The 24871-nt window shown below is 34.3% G+C and overlaps 1 protein-coding gene across 7 annotated transcripts in view; it reads right to left on the reverse strand.

Annotated features, from left to right (window-relative positions):
- USP7 (ubiquitin specific peptidase 7) overlaps positions 1–24871 on the reverse strand; it is a 97536-nt gene that overhangs the window by 19990 nt on the left and 52675 nt on the right. For 6 of the 7 annotated variants that reach the window (XR_012470699.1, XR_012470698.1, XM_074196363.1 and 3 more), the window contains exons 4-19: positions 24100–24238; positions 23490–23578; positions 16447–16555; positions 14923–15053; positions 11971–12025; positions 10291–10371; positions 10097–10187; positions 9717–9799; positions 9107–9216; positions 7506–7662; positions 6129–6273; positions 5319–5461; positions 3888–4022; positions 2286–2387; positions 2050–2155; positions 49–141 (exon numbers count right to left, since the gene is read on the reverse strand). Coding sequence is in view for 5 of the 7 variants with exons in the window: in XM_074196363.1 (XP_074052464.1) it covers positions 49–141; positions 2050–2155; positions 2286–2387; positions 3888–4022; positions 5319–5461; positions 6129–6273; positions 7506–7662; positions 9107–9216; positions 9717–9799; positions 10097–10187; positions 10291–10371; positions 11971–12025; positions 14923–15053; positions 16447–16555; positions 23490–23578; positions 24100–24238 (1769 nt within the window). In the remaining 2 variants the exon portion in view is untranslated. The remainder of the gene's footprint in view (positions 1–48; positions 142–2049; positions 2156–2285; positions 2388–3887; positions 4023–5318; positions 5462–6128; positions 6274–7505; positions 7663–9106; positions 9217–9716; positions 9800–10096; positions 10188–10290; positions 10372–11970; positions 12026–14922; positions 15054–16446; positions 16556–23489; positions 23579–24099; positions 24239–24871) is intronic. The other variant, XM_074196364.1, reaches the window with a different exon arrangement.

A 24871-nucleotide genomic window follows, 5' to 3' on the forward strand; every position in this document is an offset into this window, starting at 1 on the left:
AGAACCAAAATTCTAGATTATAAGATAAAAGCTTACGTAAAGACTTACGAATTTTACAGGATATAGGTGTGTAGATATGTCCACAATAATTCAAACTCCGTGTTTTTGGATCATACATCTTAAGGAACAGCATTACATCATCTATTAATTGATAAACAGATTTTTGTATATATACCAAGTACAAACAAAAAACCCCATTAAGTTTAAAAGTAATTTAAATTTGATTAGTACTAAGAAACTATTAATATGTCCTAAATCTACAAAGAAGGACCTGGAACATATTAGTATTAAGAAACTATTAATGCCAGGTTCTCGAATTATTATGATGGACAAATATATCCTAAATAAATTAATTACTCTGACCAATTTTTATTTATTATTATATAATTACATTGGAATAAAATGTCAGCATCGTAATAAACCTCTACTGAAGTCCTACCTCATAATGGCAAGGAGTTGGCTATGAGGTCCTTTAAGTTATGACGAAAGAGTAGACCCACTATCTGGTACTATAAATAAGACTAGGCCTAATACCCTGTAAGACTTAGGGGGCATTTAAATATTTATACAATATATAAATGAATCATCACCAAGGTAAAAATTCCATCCAAAAGAAACCATCTATATCTTCTCAACCTATGCTATTCCTTTCTGTGCTGATTTATAAATCTTTCAACAAGCTCAAAAATTTTACATTTAAATAACAAACATGATCAATATAGAGAAACAAGATGCACAGCAGAGTGAATGAAAAATGTGCAATGATTACAATAATGTATACTGAAAAGACTCCCTTTCCCCTCCAAAAAAAGTGAGGGGCAGCTAGGTGGCACAGTGCCCTGGAGTCAGGACACACTTAGCTGTGTGACCTTAGGCAAGTCACTTAACCCTATTTATGTTGAAGGCGGAAAAAAAACCAAAAAAAATCAAAACAAAAAGTGAGTGTTGCATTTGTCTATAAGAAATAATGCTTATTATGGAAGATGGCTCTGAAGTAGAAATGGAAGTTTTATTTACAACAATACCCTTCTACCTCTGTAGACTTCTTAAAACTTACAACCCTCCATGTTCTCTAGGATCCAGCTACTGGCAGTTAGTCAAACCTGTCACTCCTTTACACTATGTTCCTCCTGATCCTATCCCCGTTTTCCTGTTCTCTGCTTCTCAAGCTGCTAATTAATGCCTTCCACTTTTAATGACTTTGTCTTGTACATACCAAGTCATTAATGGGAAATATGTACTACTACCCCAGTGGAATATGCACTATTTGTAGGCAGGTTTTTTGGTTGCACAGTGCCTTGTACATATTATCTGAGAAGTGTTTATAAACTCTGAATGTAATGGATTATTTCACCTAAAAAAGGAGGCTTCTCATATTTGAATGTTTTTTTCTGATCCAGCCTCCTCTATTTCCATCTACATTAATAGGTATTTAAAGTATAAATTAATTTGGTTTGGAGGATCTTGTGAATTCTTCATAGGCCTACACAGACTCATTTTTACTTTATATTTTATAGAACTCCATGGCAAAGAATATATCACTTGAAGATCATCTATTATCAAAGAACAAATATGACATCTACTTCATCATCCATAATGTAGCCTATAATATAGTATATTGATAAGTTCATCACTAGAAACAGATGCTGAATGAACACCTCCGACTTGACTTTTGATTTTATACATTCTAATAAATGTTGAACATAAAAAAAGTTAAAATACCAATGTGTCCTAAACCTGTATGATACAAGGAAGGACCTTGAACATATATATCCTTGGTTCACTTTTAAGTATTGAATTGACATTAGGAAAAGTCATATATTGTTTTTATGGTCTTATAAGAATCTCTTCTTTTCTACTCAATCACACATGCATGCAATTATCACAGAACCCCAGAATACTTCCTTTCTTCCACTAAATGCTACCTACAAGTAGTTTACAGAAACAAAAGAAAAACTGATTAGCAAACACTGAACTCACTTGTTCTTAGTTTACTGTAAGTTACTATAAGGTTTTTTTTGTTTTTTTTTTTATTAAAGAAGCACTCACGATCTTTATCAAATTTTGGTAATGTTGCCCCACTAGCAGCCATCTCAGGATCTACTGTTTCAAGGAATATCGTCCATGGATTTTCATTGTCACTGAGTTCAATCATCTATTTTGGAAGAAACAAACAGACAGGCATTAAATTTGGTAGCAAAAATTAACATTCATAACATGAAGATGTGATCCTATATTTCTAGAACTCTCTATGCTGGACCATACAATTAACATATAATACATACTGTTTTATTGCCATCTGCTTCATTATCTAACATTGCTGGTCGTTTTGTTCCATTACTCCTTGCCTGCATGGGCCATAATCGAATCTGATCTTGTGGAAATCCCTAAACAAACAAAAAATAAAATGGCAATAAAGTAGCATAATGGATAGAATGCCAACCATGGGACAGGGTTCATAACCTAATTGATCTTTACTACATATGAAACTCTGGACAAATCATTTATTTAAAATCTTTAATCTTAGTTGCCATATTAGGTTGCTGTGCTCAAATGTGATGCTATACATAAAAATTTCCTAAGAAAAAAATAAAAAGTATTTTGCAGACTTTAAAGAACTATATGATGCAGCTGAGTGTGTACTGGACGAAGCTCATCTTTAAGTTTGGGAAGCCTCTGAACCCAGCTGGGTTCAGAGGCTTCCCATAAAGTGTTATGTAACCAATACCACAACATTTAAACACTTTAAAACACAAAGTCATTATTGATGATGATATTAATCTGTGTGAATTTTCCACATTGAGAGTTTCCTACACTAATGCAGTCAAAGATCAATCCTCACATGAACTTCCTAGGAAAAGCCATACTAAATCACTATGAGTTATTACTATCATCAACTAGTGAAATATTTCAGTACTTTTCTGGGAATAGCAATGCACAGACTGAATAGAGTGAAGAATATTAGTGGTCTTCTACCAAGTATTCTCTTGCTTCTCTGAAAAATCTATCATAACTGTTATCTTGTTTCCTATTCCCTTCCCACCAGGGAAGTAGTTCTTGAAAACCCACTTTATAACTATCCAAATTTCCTTTATTAGGAAATATATATACCTTAAGAACAAATGAAAAACCTTGATAAGAATACTAGTTAAAAATTATGATGGAAAGAATTTGAGAATTGCTTTTAAAAATTATCAATAAAGAATAAAAACAAAAAACCCAAAGACTTTTGAATCTCATGAAAGCTGATGCGGTGATAATTTTAATAAACATAGAACAGACCAGCTAGATGTTGTCCATTAGATTTCCTTACTGCTACATTCACCATCACTGTCTCTGATCTTCCAAACTAAAATATTGGCCACTTCTTCCCTTTATGTACTGTGTCCTCTATTAGAATATAAGCTCCTGAATTTGTGGTTTATATGTTTCTTCCTCTTTTAGCTAACTAGTCTCCCAGGAGAGAAGGGAAAGAAAAACAGAGGAAATATATGTGATAAAAAAAAAAGATATCAATAAAAATCTTTATTGAAAAAAAGAAAGTTGCTCCAAGGCAGGCAATTGTTTTCTTTGGTAGTTATATTCCAACACTTGGAACAATGCTTGAAATATACAGCAAGCAATTTCATTCATTTAATGATATATGTTGATAAGCAAAATATTTTCAGTCCTAAAGGGGTGGAAAAAGTATTAACAAAGGTTTTGGCAGTTCACCTCATGACCTTTATACAGGATTTAGACAAAAATTCATCCCCCTAAGATTTAAACTGAATTCAATTTCCAAATTTCAAAAATTGAGTAAAGCAGAAGTTTCCCAACAAATGAATGCACTGAAATAGGATGCCAAAATTGATTATGTTCAAAGAATCATTCAACAAAAAACTTACCATAGTTTGAGAAAGGTTCTGCACAAACTCAGCTAATGAGGAGTTTTTTAATACTTTAAAGACCGTATATTTTACTTTTTCTTCATCATACATATCATTGCCTTGGTGTCCACAAAACTGGTCCTCAGTCACTATCTGGAAATATGTATTGATACATGAAACTGATTAAAAATAGGACACCTATCAATCAACCTTAATAAATAAATTTATTATGCTGATCAAAGCCACTTCAATAAGACTGGGGAAAAGACAAAATACAAATTAACTATGTACAGCTAATGAAAATTAGATACTATAAAAAATTTTAACTATAAGAACATAAATTCTTTTAAGTAATAAAGAAAGTTGATAGGATACCATATTTAAATATACATCTTTATATACACAGTATTATACTATAAAACTCAAATGAGAAGTTATATAAAACACTAGATAGATCAACGCCACTCATTTTCTCTAAGGTGAAAAGCTAGTTTAAAATTTAATTTGTTTTAATAGAATGGAAATTTCTTGAGTGCAATATCTCCTTCCTTTTTCAATGTCCCCACCAATTTCTTCTCCTTTCCTAGCTAAGAGTCTATTATATATAAAAAGACAAAGGTACTAAAATGAAGGATCGATAAGACTTAAAAATGGTGACATTGGGGGGACCAGATGGATGACTAGGATCAGACTATCCTGGACATTTCAACCCAGGAATCTTACAGGTGTTTGGATTTAAAGAGCAGCACAAAAGGGTAGTTGTGGTGATGTGAGATGATTGGAAACATTGTTAATAGAACCAACTTGAAAGCTGAGAGTAGGTGGGGAGAGAATTGATGGGAAGAAAAAAGAAGAAGAAAAGAAAAGCTAGAGCTAACTCTTCATCCCATTAAGACTTCTGAGCAGAGGGGGGAAAAGGTCTTATGAGAGAAAATGGAGAGGGAAATACTGTGTCTAAATGGCACATACTTCAGGTGGACATGAATTATTAAACAGTCATACTCAAAAAGTTTTTCATTAGAGAATGTCTCGATATTTTGCATTTCTAACTTTTTTTTAGTTGTTTTTTTTTTTTTTGCAAGGGGTTGAGTGGCTTGCTCAAGGTCATACAGCTAGGTAATTATTAAGTCTCTGAGGCTGGATTTAAACTTAGGTACTCCTGACTCCAAGGCCAGTGCTCTATCCATTGCACCACCTAGCTGTCCCTTTGAACATTCTTAGTATAATGCTAGGCAGATAAAAAATATATATTGAAAAATATATAAAAAACAGAAAAATATCCCAAATATTGTTTGTAGCTATGCTGAATTATTTTTTTCTCATTTGTCACTTATTACACCTAAAGTCTAAACATTCATTAGAATTCATACTTTATACCCATGCTTTTATACCTGTCTTCATCTACTAGTCAAATAAGGACTTTGTGTCCTCCTTGGTTTGGAAGCTGACCTGCACTTGCATATAGAGATGAGCTTCCTGTCGCTCCTTCCTCTTTTGAGCCTCTATTCTTTTTTCTTCTTGTAAGCGTTCCACCAATTGTTGAGGAATATCATGATCAGTGACAGCTTGCAAAACTTCACCTGCAGAAATAACTGGAATTTAGTTTAAAATTTTTAAGTGATTCAATTCAACTTCTCTGAAGTGAATATGCTTATCTGATTAATCAGTTTGTGATTTTATTATGTAGTCTGATCTGTGCCCTGGATTCATACCAAAATAAAAGATCAAAAAGATTTTTACCCACTTGTCTGATCTGACTAACCTTCCCCCTGAACTCAAGTTAGTTTTGTAGTTTTATAATCTAACAAGATAACTGAACTTTTCCCATTCTTCTTTTAAAAAAACTAATTATGACTGCCTTTTATGGGGAATGGGGTAGGGAAGTGAGATTAGGGGGAAAATGTTAAAATCCAAAATAAATAAATAAATAAATAAATAAATAAGTAAAGTTGGGGGGGGGCGCTAATTACAAAACCATGAAAGAAACTTAAAAAAAGAATTGTTATCTCCCAATAGAGATTAACTGATTATAAATGATTCAAGATAGTGGCTGACAGGATACAAAAGTAATCTATACAACTTCATAACACTATGTGGGTTGCTTTTACTAAATCCTCCCTCTAGCCTTTTCTCTTTTCTTCTGTTTAAATGGAGGATGAGTAAAGAATGGCTATATTCTGAAATTAAAATGATAGGAAAACAATTTTAAATGATCAAGGAAGAGAAGTGTACAATAAAAATACCAAATTATATACTTACTAAGTTTTGATTCCCTGATATAAACTAACATATAAGCATTAGTACAATGCCGAACTGATAAGTCATCATCATGACCTCCATAATTATGCTCAATTGCTTCTTCTTTTGTACATCTTGACACAACATCGTCATCAAATTTACACCACTGTAAACAAAATGTACATTTCTTAAAGAAAATATACAACAACCATAAGATATATAAATTAAAATGCAAACTCAGTAAGTCAAAGAGGATTACTGCATTCTTTGTATTTGAATCCCAGAATCTACTGTGGTGCCTGGTACAAAGTAAAGGCAGGAGGCAGAGCAGTGAAAATAAAATCTGGGATAGAAGTCACTTAGTTCTGTGACCCTGGGCAAATCACTTAACCTATTTGCCTCAGTTTCCCAAACATGAACTCAGAATTTAGCACAGTGCCTGACACACAGTAGTACTTTTATTGAAGTTTCTTTTTCTTTCTATCTTTGATAAATGTGCTACAGTATGGAATCAATAGCTGCTAAAATTTTAATATACATCCAAAAAACCTTATATTTCATGATGCTTTTGCTGTGCAACAATTGTTCTGCTAATTACTACAACTTCCATGTACAAGAAAAATCACAATCCTATCCTGGAATCACACATTATCTTAGAGAGGCCTTTTTAAGTCACTTTTCTTCTGTAAGTTTTATTGCACAAGTACCTCCCCCTACAATGATGTAATGGAAAGAGCAGTGGACCAGGGGTTTGGTTTCAGTTCCAGTCCTCCTATAGCATGTGACCTTGACCAAGTCAATTAGATTAAATTCTCTGAAGCCCAGACTCCTTTATCTGTTAAATAAGAATTCAATTTGTCTTTCCCACTCCAAGAAGAGTGAAGATCAAATGAGAAATATTTTATTGAGTGTCTTGATATTAGAAATGTTAAATTAGAAATATTTAGGATTGAAATCATTATGACAAAATTCCACACACAGTGATATTTCCCCAATTCTCTACAAATAATAACTTGGTAAGATATTTGTAGAAGAACCTTACTAGGTGAAAATACTTGCTAAATGCTCTAAACTAGCTGGTTATACCCTTGAATAGATTTTAAAACAAGTAATGTGATAGAATTTCAATTAACAGAATAATGAAACATTACTAGGCAAACTCAAATTACATTTTTTTGAAATTTTTTTTCTTGTTGCAAATCAATGTGGTTAAGTGGCTTGCCCAAGGCCACACAGCTAGGTAATTATTAAGTGTCTGAGGCCAGATTTGAACTCAGGTACTTCTAACTCCAGGGCCGGTGCTCTATCCACTGCACCACCTAGCCACTCCTAAGTTTTATTTTTAAAAGGAATGGCTTATATTTGAGGTTTTGCTGAATTTTAATGTCAGTTTCTTACTTTGCCATCCCCTCTAGGGTTTAGATAAACCACATAATGTCCACCATGATTATCTCCACTATGTACTAGTACTGCATGAAGAATATAATTTGCAGGATCCTTCGGATCAGTTTTTTGTAAAAACTCATCAAGTGGTAACTGTTCGGGAAACTCAAACCTATTATGAGAGAAAAAAGAAACAGCTTCAATAGATGCATTAAGTACTTCAGAAAGGTATGCTTATTACTCACTAATAAAAAAATTAGTTAGCCAAACTAATGGAAGGTCATGATATGATTAACACAAAGACAGACAACATAAAAATAATTGGCTGTTGGATGGCAATTTTTCTACTTACCTATGCCCAGAGCTATTGATGATTTTCTGAAAACTAAAATTTTTTTCAAACAAAATAATGAAATCATAATATTCAACTATTCTATCTTGTCATTCCTACTCCACAATCCATGATGGGAATGGATTGCAATAATTCTCAGGTTGTGTGGTCATGGACAATGCTAAAACTTTTATGACTTGTTATATTTCTTGGGAAAAGGATCCAACATCAATGAAAATCAGTATATGATATACCTGGGGAAAATGAGCCTATGCTGAATGAATAGAGAAGATACAGAGGTGATAGTTGTGGTGTCCTGCACAACTAATTCCTCACTTTTAGAATTCCCTTCTAGTCCAGGTGAGGCTTCATAAGCTTAAACCTCTCCCGAAATCTTTTCCCTCATGCCAAGCCAAAGATCATTATTGTTTTTAAAAAATATCAAAGATCATTTCTTGTCTTTTTCCTTTGGTCCTTCATAGTTACTGAGACAGGTGGACACACATACTGTGGATCTAGGGAAGGATTCAGACTACAAGGTAGCAAGCAAAGAGAAAGCTGTATTAAAAGAGACCTTCCTAGAAGATTATTAAATGACCTACTAGCACTAAAATTTCCAAAAAACCTCTTTTCATAGTGAATACAACACCACTGATTCTATGGATTACAGTTTGATAAATACTCCAAATACTTTAGGTATCACTGATAAAGAACGAGAGATAATGGTAAAAACACAAATGAAAACAGTTTCTGAGATACTTTCACAAAATTCAATTGCTAGGTTTCAGTCATTGAAGGAACTATTTAAAAATTTGATCCACCAAAATTTCCAATTACTGATAATTTCTGAGGTAAACATCAAGTGATATGTCTGTGTAGCTTTAAATTAAGCCCCAACTGCATCACTGTTTATGTTAAAAGAAATGAACATTGAGAATATTCAGCTCTTAAAAATTTTTTACAAAGTGATCAAAAATGAACCAATTTATAAGTTAACCTTTTGATGAAAGATATTATATTACTTCCCATATTAATCAATAGTAAAAATAAAATTGTTTTAATAAACTTGAAGGGAGATCAAAATTGCTAAAGAGGAACTGAAAACATCTCCCAGGTTATGAATATTAGGGAATATTGAGTTTCAGGTGTTAGTGCAACATTTACATAGAGGAAACATAATACAGCTAGAGCTGTTGGTTAAGTAACACAGAAGTAAATCAAAATTATTTCTTAAACCTCAAAGAATGGTAACATATGTTATACATTAAATTACATGAAGACTTACCTATCATTTATCTTGATATTTTGGTCAGTCTGTGGGTCATACATAAATCTCATGAGTTGTAGATGTAACACTGGTGGCAACGTGAGGAATTTCACACCTTTCTCAGCTTCCTAAAAAATGAAAAAAAAAAAACATACAAAAAAATGGAGAAATATCTAACCAAAAATTGCTTTTTATTATCACAGTTGTCTAGTCTTATTTTAAAAATATGTAATAACTATCAATTATTACAAGACAATTGCAAAATCACAAAATGAAGCATATCCTTATATTCTATCCCACATAAAGATCAGGATCTGGTTTAGATTAAATATGTATTAAATATATAAATTTAATTAAAAGAATTATAAATTTGTTGGCAATGAATTTGTAAAAATTAAGGTAGATGGGGCCAGCTGGGTGGCCCAGAGGATAGAGCACCAGCTATGGAGTCAGGAGGACCCAAGTTCAAATCCAGTCTCAGACACTTCATAATTAATTAGCTGTGTGACCTTGGGCAAGTCACTTAACTCCATTGCCTTGCAAAAACAAACAAAAAAAATTAAGGTAGATGCCAGAAATATAAGACTACCAATAGCTAAGATATGCTGGCATAAAATTCCCAAGGTACCTGCAAGCCATGTTCTCCAGCATCATATTTGTTGTCACCATCTAGCTGTTCTACTGCCACATAATCTATGAAGGACTCAAATACTAAGAAGAAATATAAAACATTTTTACTAAAATGTGGTTATTACAAACACTGTATTATATAAATCAATTTAAAATTTTTTAAAAATTCAAATTACTCAATTACAGTAAAATGTTTAATAAAATCATAAGCAACTTTTTCTTTCACTACAATTCATTGTACAACCTTATTTCAACATTGAAGAAAAGTAAATAAACAGAAAAGTGAACACAGGCAATCAAGAGGCAGAATAGAAAACACAAATACACTTTAACTAAATCTAAATTTCAACATGTTATTATGATGTATGTGGAACTTACTATTTTTTTTCCCCTTTATACTTAGCTGGATATCGTAATAATCTTCTCTCCGATCAGATCGATAGTCCACATCTTTGCACTGGATATAAGACTGCAAAAACAAAACAAAAACATACTGGTTTAACATGTAACTTTACTACAATTAGCAACCATTTAAATATTTCTTTCAAAAGTTTAGTGTGTAATTTACATACCACCATTTTGCCTCTAAATAATTTAGGTATAGTGCCTTCTACACACGTTCCTTTCATTTTATTCTCCACATTATCAAGTAACTGAAACAGAATTTCAAAACATTTTAAATTTTAGCAATTATATAGCTCATATTATCATACATTATTCTATCATATCATAATCATATCAAGTTATATAGATCAGGGCTGTCCAAAATGCGGCCACAGGCTGTGGCTGAAAGTGAAATTTTATGTGGCCCCCTGTGGGTTTACTAAATGCTTTAATGAAGCTGAGCTACTGCAGAGCTCTTATTAAAAAAGGCAAAGCAAAATATATTTTCTATTGTTTCAATAAAAACTTTTAAAGTAAAATTGGACAGTCCTGCTAAAGATCATAGATTTAAGAGCTGAAGGGGCCTGAGAAAACAAAGACAGAACTTCCTTATTTTACAGATAGGAAAACTGTGGTTCAACCTGAGCTCACAAAAAATAGTGAGCAGCTGAATCTAGCTGAACTCAGCCCAAATCCTATGTTCATGTTCACTCATTTTCTAGGTACTTCTTTCACAGAACAAGGTAATCATATGTAAAGATAATGACCTCTTAAGAAGTGGAATAACTGTGGAGCAGTCCTCAGAAAGTGGACTCAGTCTGAAGTCTAGTGAAGGTTGTAAGGTTTGAAATAAGAAGAAATAGATTTTGGCTATTATTAGGGCTAATATAGATTTGAATGATGGGGGCTACACTGAAAGAGAACAGAATCATATGTTAGCACCAAAAACAAGTGAAACAATCTTCCCAAGGGGGGTGGGGGCTGTCACAGTTATATGCTCTATAAACTGTGCTAATGCAAAAAACCTCAATCTATGCTATGCTATATTTGGGGAGAAAACTCCAGGTTTTAATAAACTGATTTGTCTCTAATCTTTTAAATTTTATTGTCCTTTTTTCTGTAATTTCCAAGTAATTTCTTGTGGAAATATTCCAACCTGCTGTTGAAGTGGGAGATCCACATGTAGATTAAGGGAGAAGCCAAGTATTGTGGTGTATAAAGAGACAATAAAAAGTAGTGTTGTAGTCCAAAGTGATTCCTATTAAGCACATAAAATTTAATCTACTCACTACATGATTTACACATTCTCACTATAGGACTAAATTTCCATTAATTTTACATTAAACCTATCTCCCCCCTTGTCTAAGTTCCCAATCTTATGATGATTTTCTATTATTGAACAAATATTTTACTGGTTATCACTATAATAATAATGATATTAATTAAAAGGTTTCTCTTCCTTCCTAGTAAGGAAATGGTTTTTCTCTAATTTTAAGGAACAAAACCAAACAAAACAAAACAAAAAAAAAAAAACCAAACAAAAACAAAAACAAAAACCCCACCCTTTAGAGAGGGAGAAGTATGACATAAATCCTCAAAGAGATCTTGGAGAATTCTGCTACTGGAAAAGGATATTAGACACCTCATATAATAGGCTAACATACTCAGGTTATAGAGGCTAACAAAATTTACATTTAATTTTAGCCAAATTAACTCAATGTTAATCTCCTTATTGAACAAGGAGATTGCATATACACCTTAGTTTGACTTAATAAGCAATAAAATTTACTCTGGTTTATAAAAATTTTACATAATTATTTTACATAAATTTACATAATTAGGGTAGAAAAATACTGCTAGAAACTTACCACTCGACATAGTTCTTGGACATCATGTTGCATGAAGCTGTCTAAAGTTTCCCATCTTTTAAAAGATAAAAATAAAATTTCTATTTTATGGAAATTAGATTTGAGAGCTGCAAAAGTACTCTGGTTCAATTCTAGTATTTTAACAATGGGCACAAAATGGCTTGCTCAAGAATGTGCAGATGAGTCAGGAAGCAGAGCTTCTGCCTCTGCATTTCTACCAGGAGATTAAATCTTAACAATTTAAGATGAAAATAGAATTCAATAATTTGGCTAAGTTAAATGACTCAATGTATATACAAATAACTGATATTTATGATGAAAAGATAATCAAGCACAAGTTGTAATGTTTATATACAGAACTTATCAAAGGTTAAGATTGAAAGATCTATTCCAAGTCCAAATTCTGTTTGGAAACATCATAATTGAGATCCTGGGAATGTAAAATCTAAAACCCATACATTTATAAAATGCTTTCTACATAGACTGTCTTTGTAAAGTATCACCACTAAGATCTTGGTGCCTGAAAAAGATTTTTCAAATAAAATTTTAAAATTCAATGAGTCATAAAGAAACAGAAACTGCTCTCCTCTGGGAAGGGAGGAAGACAAGAAATAAGAATTAATAAAACTGTTTAGACCCTTTCACTCAGAGATTAGATTTTTAAGGATCTTACTATAATCTAAAGATATATTTTTAGAGCAAATAAATTTTGGGGGGAGGAAATGGAGACCATCCATGGCCTATGGTAGGGGAAAGAGAGATGTATAGGGAATTCCCAATATATACATGCATACAGAAATTCAACATACCCATAATCAACTCAAGTGAAATTTGCCTGAAGTTTTTAAGACGTTAATTATGCTAAAATAAGCAGTATCTGAACCCAAATCTTCCAGATTCTAAAGTCAATCATCTATTATTTTATACTGACTATTTCTAAAGTTTGAGAATTACTGTTGTATTTATTTTTGATTGATTTTATTTGGAAGATTTACATTTAATTATATTTGATTTGAATTTATTTATTTGGAAGGCTTATAATTCTGAGTTCTGTTACGTCAAGGAAAAATGATGCAATATGAAATAATAGTAAAATACAAACACCAAAAAGGCAACAATGGAATCTGGAAAAATAAGAGTTCAAAAATAATCATTTCATTTACATGGCCTTGTTAAGAGATGCTTAAAATTTTTTGAATTTATCACTTGTATTTTTTATGAAATCTAAATTCAAAATGAAGAATATCAAGTCCCAGGTGCTAATTTTGTGTGGAGGTTAATTTGAAGATTTGGCAATTGAATTTTAAGAGTGAACGAGTGTGAAAAATCAATGGAAATGGTGATATTGTGAAACTGTGAGAAAATGGCAGGATGATAAATTAAGAGGTAACATGAACTTAACATTTTTTTGAGAACAGTAAATTAAGAGCCAATATAGGAACTTAAGATCATTTATAGAAAGTCAGGATCAACAAAAATATTCAACATAAAGAATTAATTAAAAATGAAATTGTATACTTCTATTTATATTTTATTTTTAAAATATTATCTTTAATATTAAAAACTAGTTTCTTCTGAATTTTGTATAATATACTTATGATCTGTGTAGATACTTACTCTGTACCAAATTACATAAATTTTCAACAAATTCAAAATTTACTAAACACTATGTACAAGGACTGTGGCAAGGGTGCCTGGGGGTGGATGGGGTGGGGGAGAACCAGCTTATCTTTTTACAAGAATGAAATGTGAAGTATACATAAAGTAAATATACAAGGAAAATGTAAAAAGCCTCTAAGCAGCATGACAAGTGATTTTAACTAAGGGTTCTGGGAGGGAAGGTGAGGAGGATGTGTGCAGCAGACAAGGGGGATGATATATACAAGGGTACAGAACACCGAATTAGTTATTTGGGTTTTAAAAATGGGATATTTCATCAATTCACACTTCTTAGTTACTTTCAGTTTTTCATACTAGGAATGCTGCTATGAAAATGTGTAGACATTGCCCCTTCCAGGGTCAGTAATAATCCTATAAAGATCATCACCTTGGGGCAGCCAGATTGCTCAGTGGATAGAACACAGGCCCTCAAATCAGGAGGACCCTAGTTCAAATTGGGCCTCAGACAATTAACAATTACCTAGCTGTGTGACCTTGGGCAAGTCACTAAACACCTTGCCTTGCCAAACCCCCCGGGCACCCCCCAAAAATCACCATCTCATAGCTTTTAAAGCTCTGTCAAAAGACTGTACTAACTTGAAATTTTGCCAGCAGTCTCTTCAGTCCTGTTGGCACTGAATCCTTTACATATGAAGGGTAATATTTTTTCAATTTCGTTAATTATAGAAGTTATTATTTGTTAGCCTATTTCAAGGTAATGGAGTTAAGTGACTTACCCAAGGTCACACACAACTAGGCAATTATTAAGTGTGTGAATCAGGATTTGAACTTAAGTAATCCTGACTTCAGGACTGGTGCTGTATCCATTGCACTATCTAGCTGTCCCTCAAGCACTTAATTTAATAAGGAATGAACCTGCTCAGTTTCCTTCTTGAAAACTAAATTTGTATGAAAAATGTTGATCAATTTTTTTCATTTCTAGATATACTTGATGTATGTATAGCAGAAAATTTCACAAGAAAAAATACTTAAGATCAGTGTCTTGTATTAAAAACATGTCAAAGTTCTTCAAATATGATTGCGATAGCTTAAAAGATATGTCCAAACAGACCTAATGAAATGGAGCCAATTCCTTTGATCTTTACCCACATTTTGAAAATAAAATATGAAAAAGCTGCTTGGCTCCTAGGAAAATACCCTATTTTTATTCATTTCTTTGAGTATTTCATTTTGAGGAAGGGTTTGTAATGGGAAATTAACTAGCACGCTTAAAATCAATTTTAGAGAAAAAAAATTCTATGGGAATTAAGAATTGGCTTTCCTCATACTTACCCAAATGATTTTGTTAGCTTTTTTGTTCCTACTGGTTTGTCACTGTGTTGTAATTCATAGAATACTCTTTGTAATGCTAAAGGAACACTTTTTGATGAGTCATCACCTTCTGTTGGCATCATGTATACAGCCTAAAAAGAATTATTAAAAAGTTGTAAAAACTATTTTTCTGAACGCAATATTTTTGCACTCCTTCCTGCCATGAGAAATTTGTCTTAAATATATTTATATAATTTTTCATGGACCTGTAATAAAAGTTCATATTAGGATCATCTTGATAAAAGCAACTTTCATATCATGCCAAAGCAAACTTGATCAATTTATTATAAGCTATTTAGCAGGTAAGCATCCACATATTAAAATGAAAACATCTGAATCCAGAACATACTGAAATATCTGCCAAATGTGATAGTTTTAAGGTTGATTAGCAAAATGTATTTAGTAATGATAAATACTGTTAATAAAAAAAGGTCTATTTATATGCTTTTTACATACTTGACAGTAAAATAAAATTTTTTTCCTCCAGGCTATTTAAAATTTTTTTCAATTTATTTTTATTTAAGGTAATGGGGTTAAATGACTTGCCCAAGGTCAGACAGTTAGACAATTATTAAGTGCCTGAGGCCAGATTTGAACTCAGGTCCTCCTGACTCTAGGGCTGGTGCTCTATCTACTGTGCCACCTAGATGCCCCCAGGCTAATTTGTAAAATTAAAGGTTTAACCCATTAATATGAAATATAAAAGGATATAAACATAGTTTATTCCTAATATAGAAACCTGAGCGTAATCAGAGGTAGAGATCTAGTGTTTAAAACTAAATCACATTCACCACGACTATTTTTTTTAACTCACCTGTGTGATTAACAAGACAATGGATAAAGGTAAATTTTATGTTAATAAAGAGCACAGAAACAGTAGTCTACTAAAAAGGATTTTCCTGAGTGTTTGTCTAAATAAAGAGGAAAAAGTACAAGACAAAAAAGACATGGAAGATGTCATGGAACACTATTGTTCTATTAGAAACCAGCAGGGATGGGCATTCAGGGAAGCCTGGAAGGATTTGCATGAACTGATGCTGAGCCAGATGAGCAGAAGCAGAAAAGCATTGTACCACCCTAACAGCAACATGGGAGTGATGATCAACCTTGATGGACTTGCTCATGCCATCAGTGCAACAACCAGGAACAATTTTGGACTATCTGCAATGGAGAATATCATCTGTATCCAGGGCAAGAATTGTGGAGTTTGAACAAAGAGCAGACTATTACCTTCAATTTAGGGGAAAAGCCAACATTATCTTATGTAATTTTGCTACCTCTTATACTTTATTTTTCTTCCTTAAGGATATAATTCTCTCTCATCACATTCAACCTAGATCAATGTATACCTTGGGCAAAATGTAAAGACTAACAGACTGACTTCTGTGGGGGTGGGGGGAGGGAAGCAAGAATAGGGAAAAATAAATAAAATCATTCTTTAAAAAAAAGAAAGAAACAAGTAGAAAAATAATAAATTTTACCTACCTTGCGGAGTTGATTTGTGAAAAATAAAGTTTGTAACAAACTGTTCATGTAACAAGTTGCTCCCTGGTTCTTTAAACCAACATATCCCGTATGCTTCTTGGAATCCCACCTAAAAGCAAATAAATATTAAAAGTAAATTGCACATACTATGTAGTGTGCAAATGTATGTATGTACATGTGTATTTGTTATTGACTACTCTCACATTAACTTTCAAAAAACTTACCTACTACAAAGGATGTTAAATGTTAAAATGATAGAAAACTGAATAATTGTTAATCATGAAATTTATTATTGACCCATGGTACTGAGCACTTTATTAATGAAATCAAGGATAGAGATTTACAGTGAACTGCTTGGTTTTGGCATTTCATAATTAAAACATATCCTATAACACAGATAAAGTCGTATTTTAGCAAATGCAACTGCAAAGTAGCAGATAGAGATTTGGCCTCATCATCATAATCATCATGAAAATCTGGCTTTAAGTTGCACTTCTGACACATATGGTACAAGTCAAACCACCTAACCTAAATCTCTCCTAGAAAAAAATTGCCATCTTGTAACAGCTAATCAGTATTGGTAGAGAGTGGATCTATAGGTATAACATTTCCTTTTTGTCCAGTCTCAAAAACCATCACAACAGGGAGGTGAGGCTATCTATGACAAGCACATGAACTGGATTTTTTATTGGGGGGGGGGGGGGGGGAAGAAGAACAGACGCGGAGGGTGTGCTAAGTTACCAGCCTCACTTTCTACTCTACAGACAGATATGAATGAGGATGACTGGAGATGGCCCTGGATGTGAGGCAATCAGGGTTAAGTGACTTGCCCAAGGTCACAGGGATACTAAATGTTAAGTATCTGAGGCAGGATTTAAACTCAGGGCTGGTGTTCTATTCATTGTGCCACTTAGCTACCCTAACATTTCCTAATATTGAAGAGATGAAATTAAAACAGAACTAAGGTGCGACTAGGTGGCCCAGTGAATAGAGCACCAGCCTTGGAGTCAGGAGTACCTGGGTTCAAATCCAACCTCAGACACTTAATAATTACCTAGCCACATGGCCTTCAGCAAGCCACTAAAAACAAACAAAAAAAAATAGAACTAAGTGAAAAGTCTTACATTTTGAATACATAAAGTTGATGGTGTCATGTCAGCAATGAATAGAATCCAAGGAACAAAGAACAGGTATACTAGAATCCATGAACAAAGCACAGGTATACTATGTCAAACAAAAGAATGATTGGTTTAAAAACAAAATGCATCAACTTAAAATCTTCAAAACTAAGGACTCTAACTAAATTTTCAAGAGACAGAACCCAGAGAGGGACCCAGTGAGGCAGTTCTCCTACTCAAGGTAACCTGGAAAAGAGCAGAAAGGCTCTGCTCCCCGGGGTCAGAGGGGCAGCCCCAGGGTGCTGGGAGCCACAGCTAGGGAGTTTCCTGACCTATGCCCTGGGGAGCACCAGGCACAAATTGAGGGAACAGTGGGGAGACCTCTGCCAGAGCGAGCACATGAAGCCCAGCCCTCAGGGCACACAGCAGTGAGCAGCCTGTCCAGATCCAGGAAACAGAAGCAGGTGGACCCAGTAAGCAGGAGCCCCCAGGGCATGAGCCCAGTGAACCCAGGGAGGGGAGTGAAGAGAGACTAAAGAGCTCTGCCCCTAGAACAGGACTCTGGGGCTCTGAACACATTAAGATCCTGATCGCAGTCTAGGCCCCCCCATAGAACAGCAGGGCCCCCCCATCTCAGCCCCATGGCAGAGGGGGGCACGTATGGTCATTCACAGACCAGGAGGGAGGACAGAGCCTCACACTCTGTGACCCTTGTGGGAGTGTCCCAAAAGCTCAGTAAGCACCCCCAAAACAGGCTTAGGCTGAGAAAATGAGCAAGCAGAGAAAAAAAGAGGAACACCAATGAGAAATACATTATCTATGATCCCAAGAAGGATCAAAATACTCAGTCTAAAGATGAGGAAGCAAAAGCTCCTGCATCTAAAGACTCCAAGAAAAACAGAAATTGGGATCAGGCTATGACAGAGCTCAAAAAAGACTTTGAAAATCAAATTATGGAGCTAGAAGAAAAACTTGGAAAAGAAAGGAGAGAGATGCAGGAAAAACAGGAAAATGAAGTCAGCAGCTTAGTCAAGGAAATCCAAAAAAATGCTGAAGAAAATAGCATGCTAAAAACCAGTTTAGGTCAAATGGATAAAACAGTTCAAAAAGTTATTGAGGAGCAGAATGCTTTAAAAAGTAAAATTGGCCAGATGGAAAAAGAGATAAGAAAACTCTCTGAGGAAAACAAATCCTTCAACCAAAGAAAAGAACTCAGGGAGATGATGAATTTACGAGAAATCAAAACTCAATACTTCAAAACCAAAAAACTGAAAAATTAGAAAATGTGAAACATCTCAGTGAAAAAACAACTGATGTGGAAAACAGATTTAGGAAAGATAATTTAAAAATTATTGGAATACTTGATAGTCATGATCAGGAAAAGAGCCTTGACATCATTTTCAAAGCATTACTACAGGAAAATTGCCCTGAAATCCTAGAAGCAGAGGGCAAAATAGAAATGGAGAGAATCCACCGATCCCCCTGAGAAAGAGATCCCAAAAACCCAACCCCTAGGAATATTATGGCCAAGTTCCAGAATTCCCAAGTCAAAGAGAAAATATGACAAGCAGCCAGAAGGACACAATTCAAATATCATGGAACTGCAGTCAGGATCACACAGGACTTAGCAGCATCTACATTGGAAGCTCGTAGGGCTTGGAATATAATATTCCAGAACGTAAAAGAGCTTAGAATGCAACCGAGAATCAACTACCCAGCAAAACTGAATGTACTCTTCCAGGGAAAAAGATGGACCAAGGGAATTTCAAATGTTCCTGTTGGAATGGCCAGAGCTGAACAGAAGGTTTGATCTTCAGATACAGGACTCAGGTGAAGCATACAGAGTGAAGGAGAAGGGGAAAATATGAGGGACTTAATGATGATGAGCTACATGTATTCCTGCACGGAAAAATGATACTGATAATATTCATATGAACCTTCTCAGTTAACAGAGCAGGTAGAAGGAGCTTTTATAGTTGAAGCACAAGAGAAAGCTGAATTTGAAGGGTGTAAAAATGGAGTCAATAGAAAAAAAGGGAAATGTAATGGGAGAAAGAAAAAGGAAAGGGGGAATATTCCAAGATATTTCATATAATAAGATTTTTCTTTATTACAATGAGCTATTGCAATGATATCGAAGGGGGAAGGCAAGGGGGAATGAGGAAATCTTCGCTCTCATCAGAGGTGGCTAGGAGAGGAAACAGCATATATACTCAATGGGGTATAGGCATCTGGAGTAAGAAGGAGGGGACAGGGGAAAGGGGGATTGAGTGATGAAGGAGAGGATGGACCATGGTGGGAGAATGTTCAGATATAACACATTTTCTTTTTTACTTCTTGCAAGGGACTGGGATTGGATGGCCTGTCCGGGACCATAGGGCCAGGTGGTATGGGGGCCTAAGGGGTGGTATGGGGGCTCGGGACCTCTTGGCCCCAGGACTAGGGATCTGTCTGCTGCACCACTCAGCTACCCTACAGCAAAGTCAGAGTGAAAGGAGAGAGAAAATATAGTACATGGTATTGGAGAAATAAGAAAGGAGGGAGTTGAGATCAGCAATGGCAATGGTGGAAAAATAGGGGAAGTAACTTTTGTGATGGACTTATCATAACGAATGTGATCCACCCGTGACAGAGTTGTTGGAATGAAGACTGAAGCACATTATTTTATTATTATTATTGGGGGGGGGGGGGTGCAGGGCAAATGGGGCTGGGTGCCCTGCCTGGGGCCACATAGCAGGGTGGATCATTGGGTGTCTGAGGCCGGATTTGGACCCGGGTGCTCCTGATTCAATGGCCAGTGCTCTGTCCACCACCCAGCGATCCTACTATTACTATTTCATTTTATTTTGGGTCTTTTTTTTTTTCTTTTTTCTTTGGTTTTTGAAGGGCAGTGGGGTTGGGGTGGCTTGCATGTCATACAGCTGGGTGATTGTTGGGTGTACACGGCCGGATATGGGCTTGGGTGGTCCTGGCTGGTGCTCCGTCCATTGTGCCACCTGGCCATCCCTACAATATTACTAATTTTACTATATTATTTTAATTTTAATTTTTTCCTCTCCCCTTTATCACTCAAGCAAGTCCATATTTTTTGAAGGGAAGGGGTATTTGGTTTACTCTTAAACAAGAATATTTTATTAATGTATAAAAAATTATTTGTACAAAATGAGACTAAATATTAAATATAAAAAAGTCAATCAAAGAAGAGTTGAAGGAAATGAGTAATTTTTGCATAGAATTGCTTGTCTTTTCCATTAAGATGATGCAAACATCACTGGGTATTAAAATGCTAATAATTCAATATTTGTTTGCATTGTTAGGGAAGGAACTAAAAAGTAAGTGTTATTTTCAAAATAAGCTTCATCTCTGAGGTACCACCCTCACACCTCTCAAAATGGTCAATGTGACCAGAAAGACAAGGATCAACTTGGAAGGGATGTGGGAAATCTGGGACATTAATACATTGTTGGTGGAGCTGTGAACTCATCCAACCTTTCTGGAGAGCAGTTTAGAATTACGCCCAAAGGTCAATAAAAATGTGCATAGTTTGATCCAGCAATACCACTACTGGGTCTTTACCCTGAAGAGATGATGAAAAGGGGTAAAAACATCACTTGTACAAAAATATTCATAGCTGCCCTGTATGTGGTGGCAATGAATTGGAAATTGGGTGAATGTTATCAACTGGGGAATGGGTGAACAAATTATGGCATATGTACATTATGGAACACTATTGTATTATTAGAATCCAGGAGGGATGGGAATTCAGGGAAGCCTGGAAAGATTTGCATGAACTGATGCTGAGCCAGATGCGCATAAGCAGAATAGCACTGTACGCCCTAATAGCAACACGGGAGTGATGATCAACCTTGATGGACTTGCTCATTCCATCAGTGCAACAATCAGGAACAATTTTGGACTATCTGCAATGGAGAATATCATCCATATCTAGAGAAAGAATTGTGGAGTTTGAACAAATACCAAAGATTATTACCTTTAATTTAAAATTTTGCTATGTCTTCAATGTATACCATGGAAACAATGTAAAGACTAGCAGACTGCCTTCTGTGGGGGGGTGGGAAGCAGGAATAGAGGAAAAAATGGTAAAACTCAAAATAAATAAAATTATTTCTTTAAAAAAATGGTAAATAACTACTAATAGTAGGTTAAGAAGCTTAGTTTATTCCATGATCTTATAAATATGAAAAACCTCTATGACACACATTAGCACATTCAAATAATCACACTCTATAGGTGTAAAAGCCTACCAAAAGCAGGCATAATATTATGGAATTTATGCTAAGCCTTGAATTTAATCTCACCTTTAAATTTAATAGCTATGTGACCACAGACAAGTAGCACATGCACTTCTGGTTTTACTTTTCTTAACTAAGCCTATCTGACAAGGCTATGACAATTTTGGAGATTAAACTATTTGTAAAATATTTTGCAAATCTTAAAAAGCACTATATAAATCTTCCCTATTGTAGTGCATGCCCTTCCCATATATCCTCCATAATGTATCTACTACGTATCTAATATTCTAATAATCTCAGTATAGCAATTATGTGCTATTGGTTAGATGAACAACCCAATCAATTATTTCTTTAATACTTTCTGTACTACTGCTTTTATGCAAGCCATTGTTGGTAATATCCCACCATCTACTTAACATGAATTTTTCTATTGTCTTTTTAGTCACCAGACACTTTTGATTGCTTTGGAAATTTCGGTATTCTGCGATTTGCAGGAACTATGTAATTTCCCAAATGTAATCCAGCCATATCTTTCTCTCCTATTCAGTTATGGGCAAAATTCATTGTCCATCCAAATGCATGTCAGATGCAAGCAAGCATCTGACATTGTTCATCTATTGAATTTTAGCCATGAGTGATTAATTATCTTATTGAGGAAATATTCTGAGGCTTGATACCCTCAGAACAATGACATCAATTATTATATTTTAGAATCATATATAGTAATAACATTAATATAGTGCATTATATAATTATATACTAACTATATATTATATATGAATAGTATGTTAATATATTAGAATCACACTGAAGAATATTGGGAAAACCTCAGCAGCAAAGCAGAATCGGTGTTCCATTTGAATGCTGAATAGGTTATACCTATCAGTCAAACAATTATAGCTGTTTTACATTTCACTTGATATTGGTAACTAAAGGAACACTGAAAGAGTTATTTTTGTCATATCTATTTGAGGAAATTTCTGTGATCTTAATATATGTGTGAGATACATGCTTGTGTATTGTTGTCATGTGCTTATAAGTATAAAAAGGAAGAGGTAGAATAACTTATTTATGTTATAACTTTAATTATTTCTGTGAAGATATGGTCTACTATAGGAACTTACTAATATTCTGATGGATTTTTTATTTAAGAATACTAATGGGTACAAAGTGCAACTTATTAATGTATTCCATGTAATTATCCTATAGGGGCCTCTATTTACATAAGAGATGCCTTCCAAATCAGTAAATAAATAGTAATCATCCTTTGAAGGACCCTGTTGTATAGAGCCCTGAAGTGGAATTTCTGTAGCTATGGCTACAAAGAAAATATGGTAGGCCCAACACCAAAATAAAAAGTCATCAAGAACAGATTTTCAGTTGGTTTATAAGTCTGTCATACAAGGAATGGGCTAGCTAAATCTGGAGAGGAGAGGCTTAATACCAAAGGAATATTAGAGATACTAATTATTCACTATCATGCTATAAAATGTTCTGCTGAGTCATAAAAGGATGGTATTCTGAATCTAAAGATATCTACAGCAAAGAAAATGATAGCGCTTACAACTAGGGGAATAAAGCATTTTAGAAACACTGTTACTGCTTAATATGTGCCGATGGCTACTGAATAAAGGAAACTTTGCTGAAGACAAAACTAAAAACAAAAACTTACGCAACTCCATGGGGAGCATCTGCCTGTACGTAGACTTCAAAAGTAACCTTGTCATCTTCTATAAATCCTTTTTCAGGATCAGTAACTTCCTGCAAACCAGAAAAAAGACTGTTGAATCCGTATACAACATAACAAGCACATATTTAAACCATTCTATTTTGTTATAATTTGTTTTTGGCAAGAGTAGGAATTATGAAGTACATAAATTAAAAGACCAGTAGGTAGCACCTGCCACTCCCCATCACATTTTTGTGCAACTTCAACAATCCTGTTATTAATTTTTGGTTTTGGTGCACCAAGCAAGGCAAAAAAGACCCACAAGACCTTTAAAGGAAAAAACTCCAGGGATATACAGACACTATCAAAAGCTAATTTAATTGCTTAATATATTTAATATGTTTACTTTAAAAACAGTGACAATGACACAAAAGGTTCCAACATCAATAGTTCTCTTGGTGAACTTACAAAACATTTAATACCAGTAAGAAATTTTTGCCCATATATTTATCTTGATTCTAAAATCCAGAGCACATAGCAATCAGTGAAATAAATGATATGAGTTGATTGTAATACACACACACACACACACACACTAAACATATTAACTTACACTCCATGCCATGAAATTGGAAAATCCCCAATCATTTTCTTTATGAAAGAATAAGTGACTGATGCGGCGGCTGAATGATTTTTCATCATCTTTGTAATTTATTATCTTCAGCACAGCTTGTGCGTGACAGGACCATGACCTGTTTTTAAAAAGTATATGAAAATCAAAGGCTCAGTTAAGAAGTTTTATTCTATAAATTCCTTAGCGAAGGGTTATTTGTACCAAAAGGTTATGATTTTTAAATATTACAATTCAGTATATTCAAAGTATTTGCTTTTTCATAAATTATAAAGAACCATCTGTTGTGGCTTTTAATAAAATTTTTAATTGGACCTATGATTTCATAGGTGTAAGGGAGTTCCTGGTGTGGAAGTCTCTCAACCAATGTAGGTAAACAACTATTCTGTAATCTTAAAAAGTTGCCTGAGATACTGAGAGGTTTAAGCACCTTTGGTCATAAAACCAAAATTTGACAGAAAGGGAAACTTGCATACCCAAGTCTTACTAATTCTAAATCTGACCCCCTATTCCAGAACATCATATGCTGCCTCTTAAAAAATGTACAAACTCATTATTTTACAACAAAAAAAGTCAGTTCTTCAATTATGAGTAAATAGTGATGCTTTAGCTTCTTTGTTTCCCAAGTCTTAGATTTATTAGTTAAAGAGAAAGGCGTTAGGGGAACTTTGTTGTAACTAAATGTAGTAGCAATTCTGTATCTTGCCTTATATCACCATCCTCCCCAAAAAGTCAGGTGTATTGGGGTGGCTAG

The sequence above is a fragment of the Macrotis lagotis genome, chromosome 8 (assembly GCF_037893015.1).
Source record: "Macrotis lagotis isolate mMagLag1 chromosome 8, bilby.v1.9.chrom.fasta, whole genome shotgun sequence".
In the NCBI taxonomy this organism is placed as follows: domain Eukaryota; kingdom Metazoa; phylum Chordata; class Mammalia; order Peramelemorphia; family Peramelidae; genus Macrotis; species Macrotis lagotis.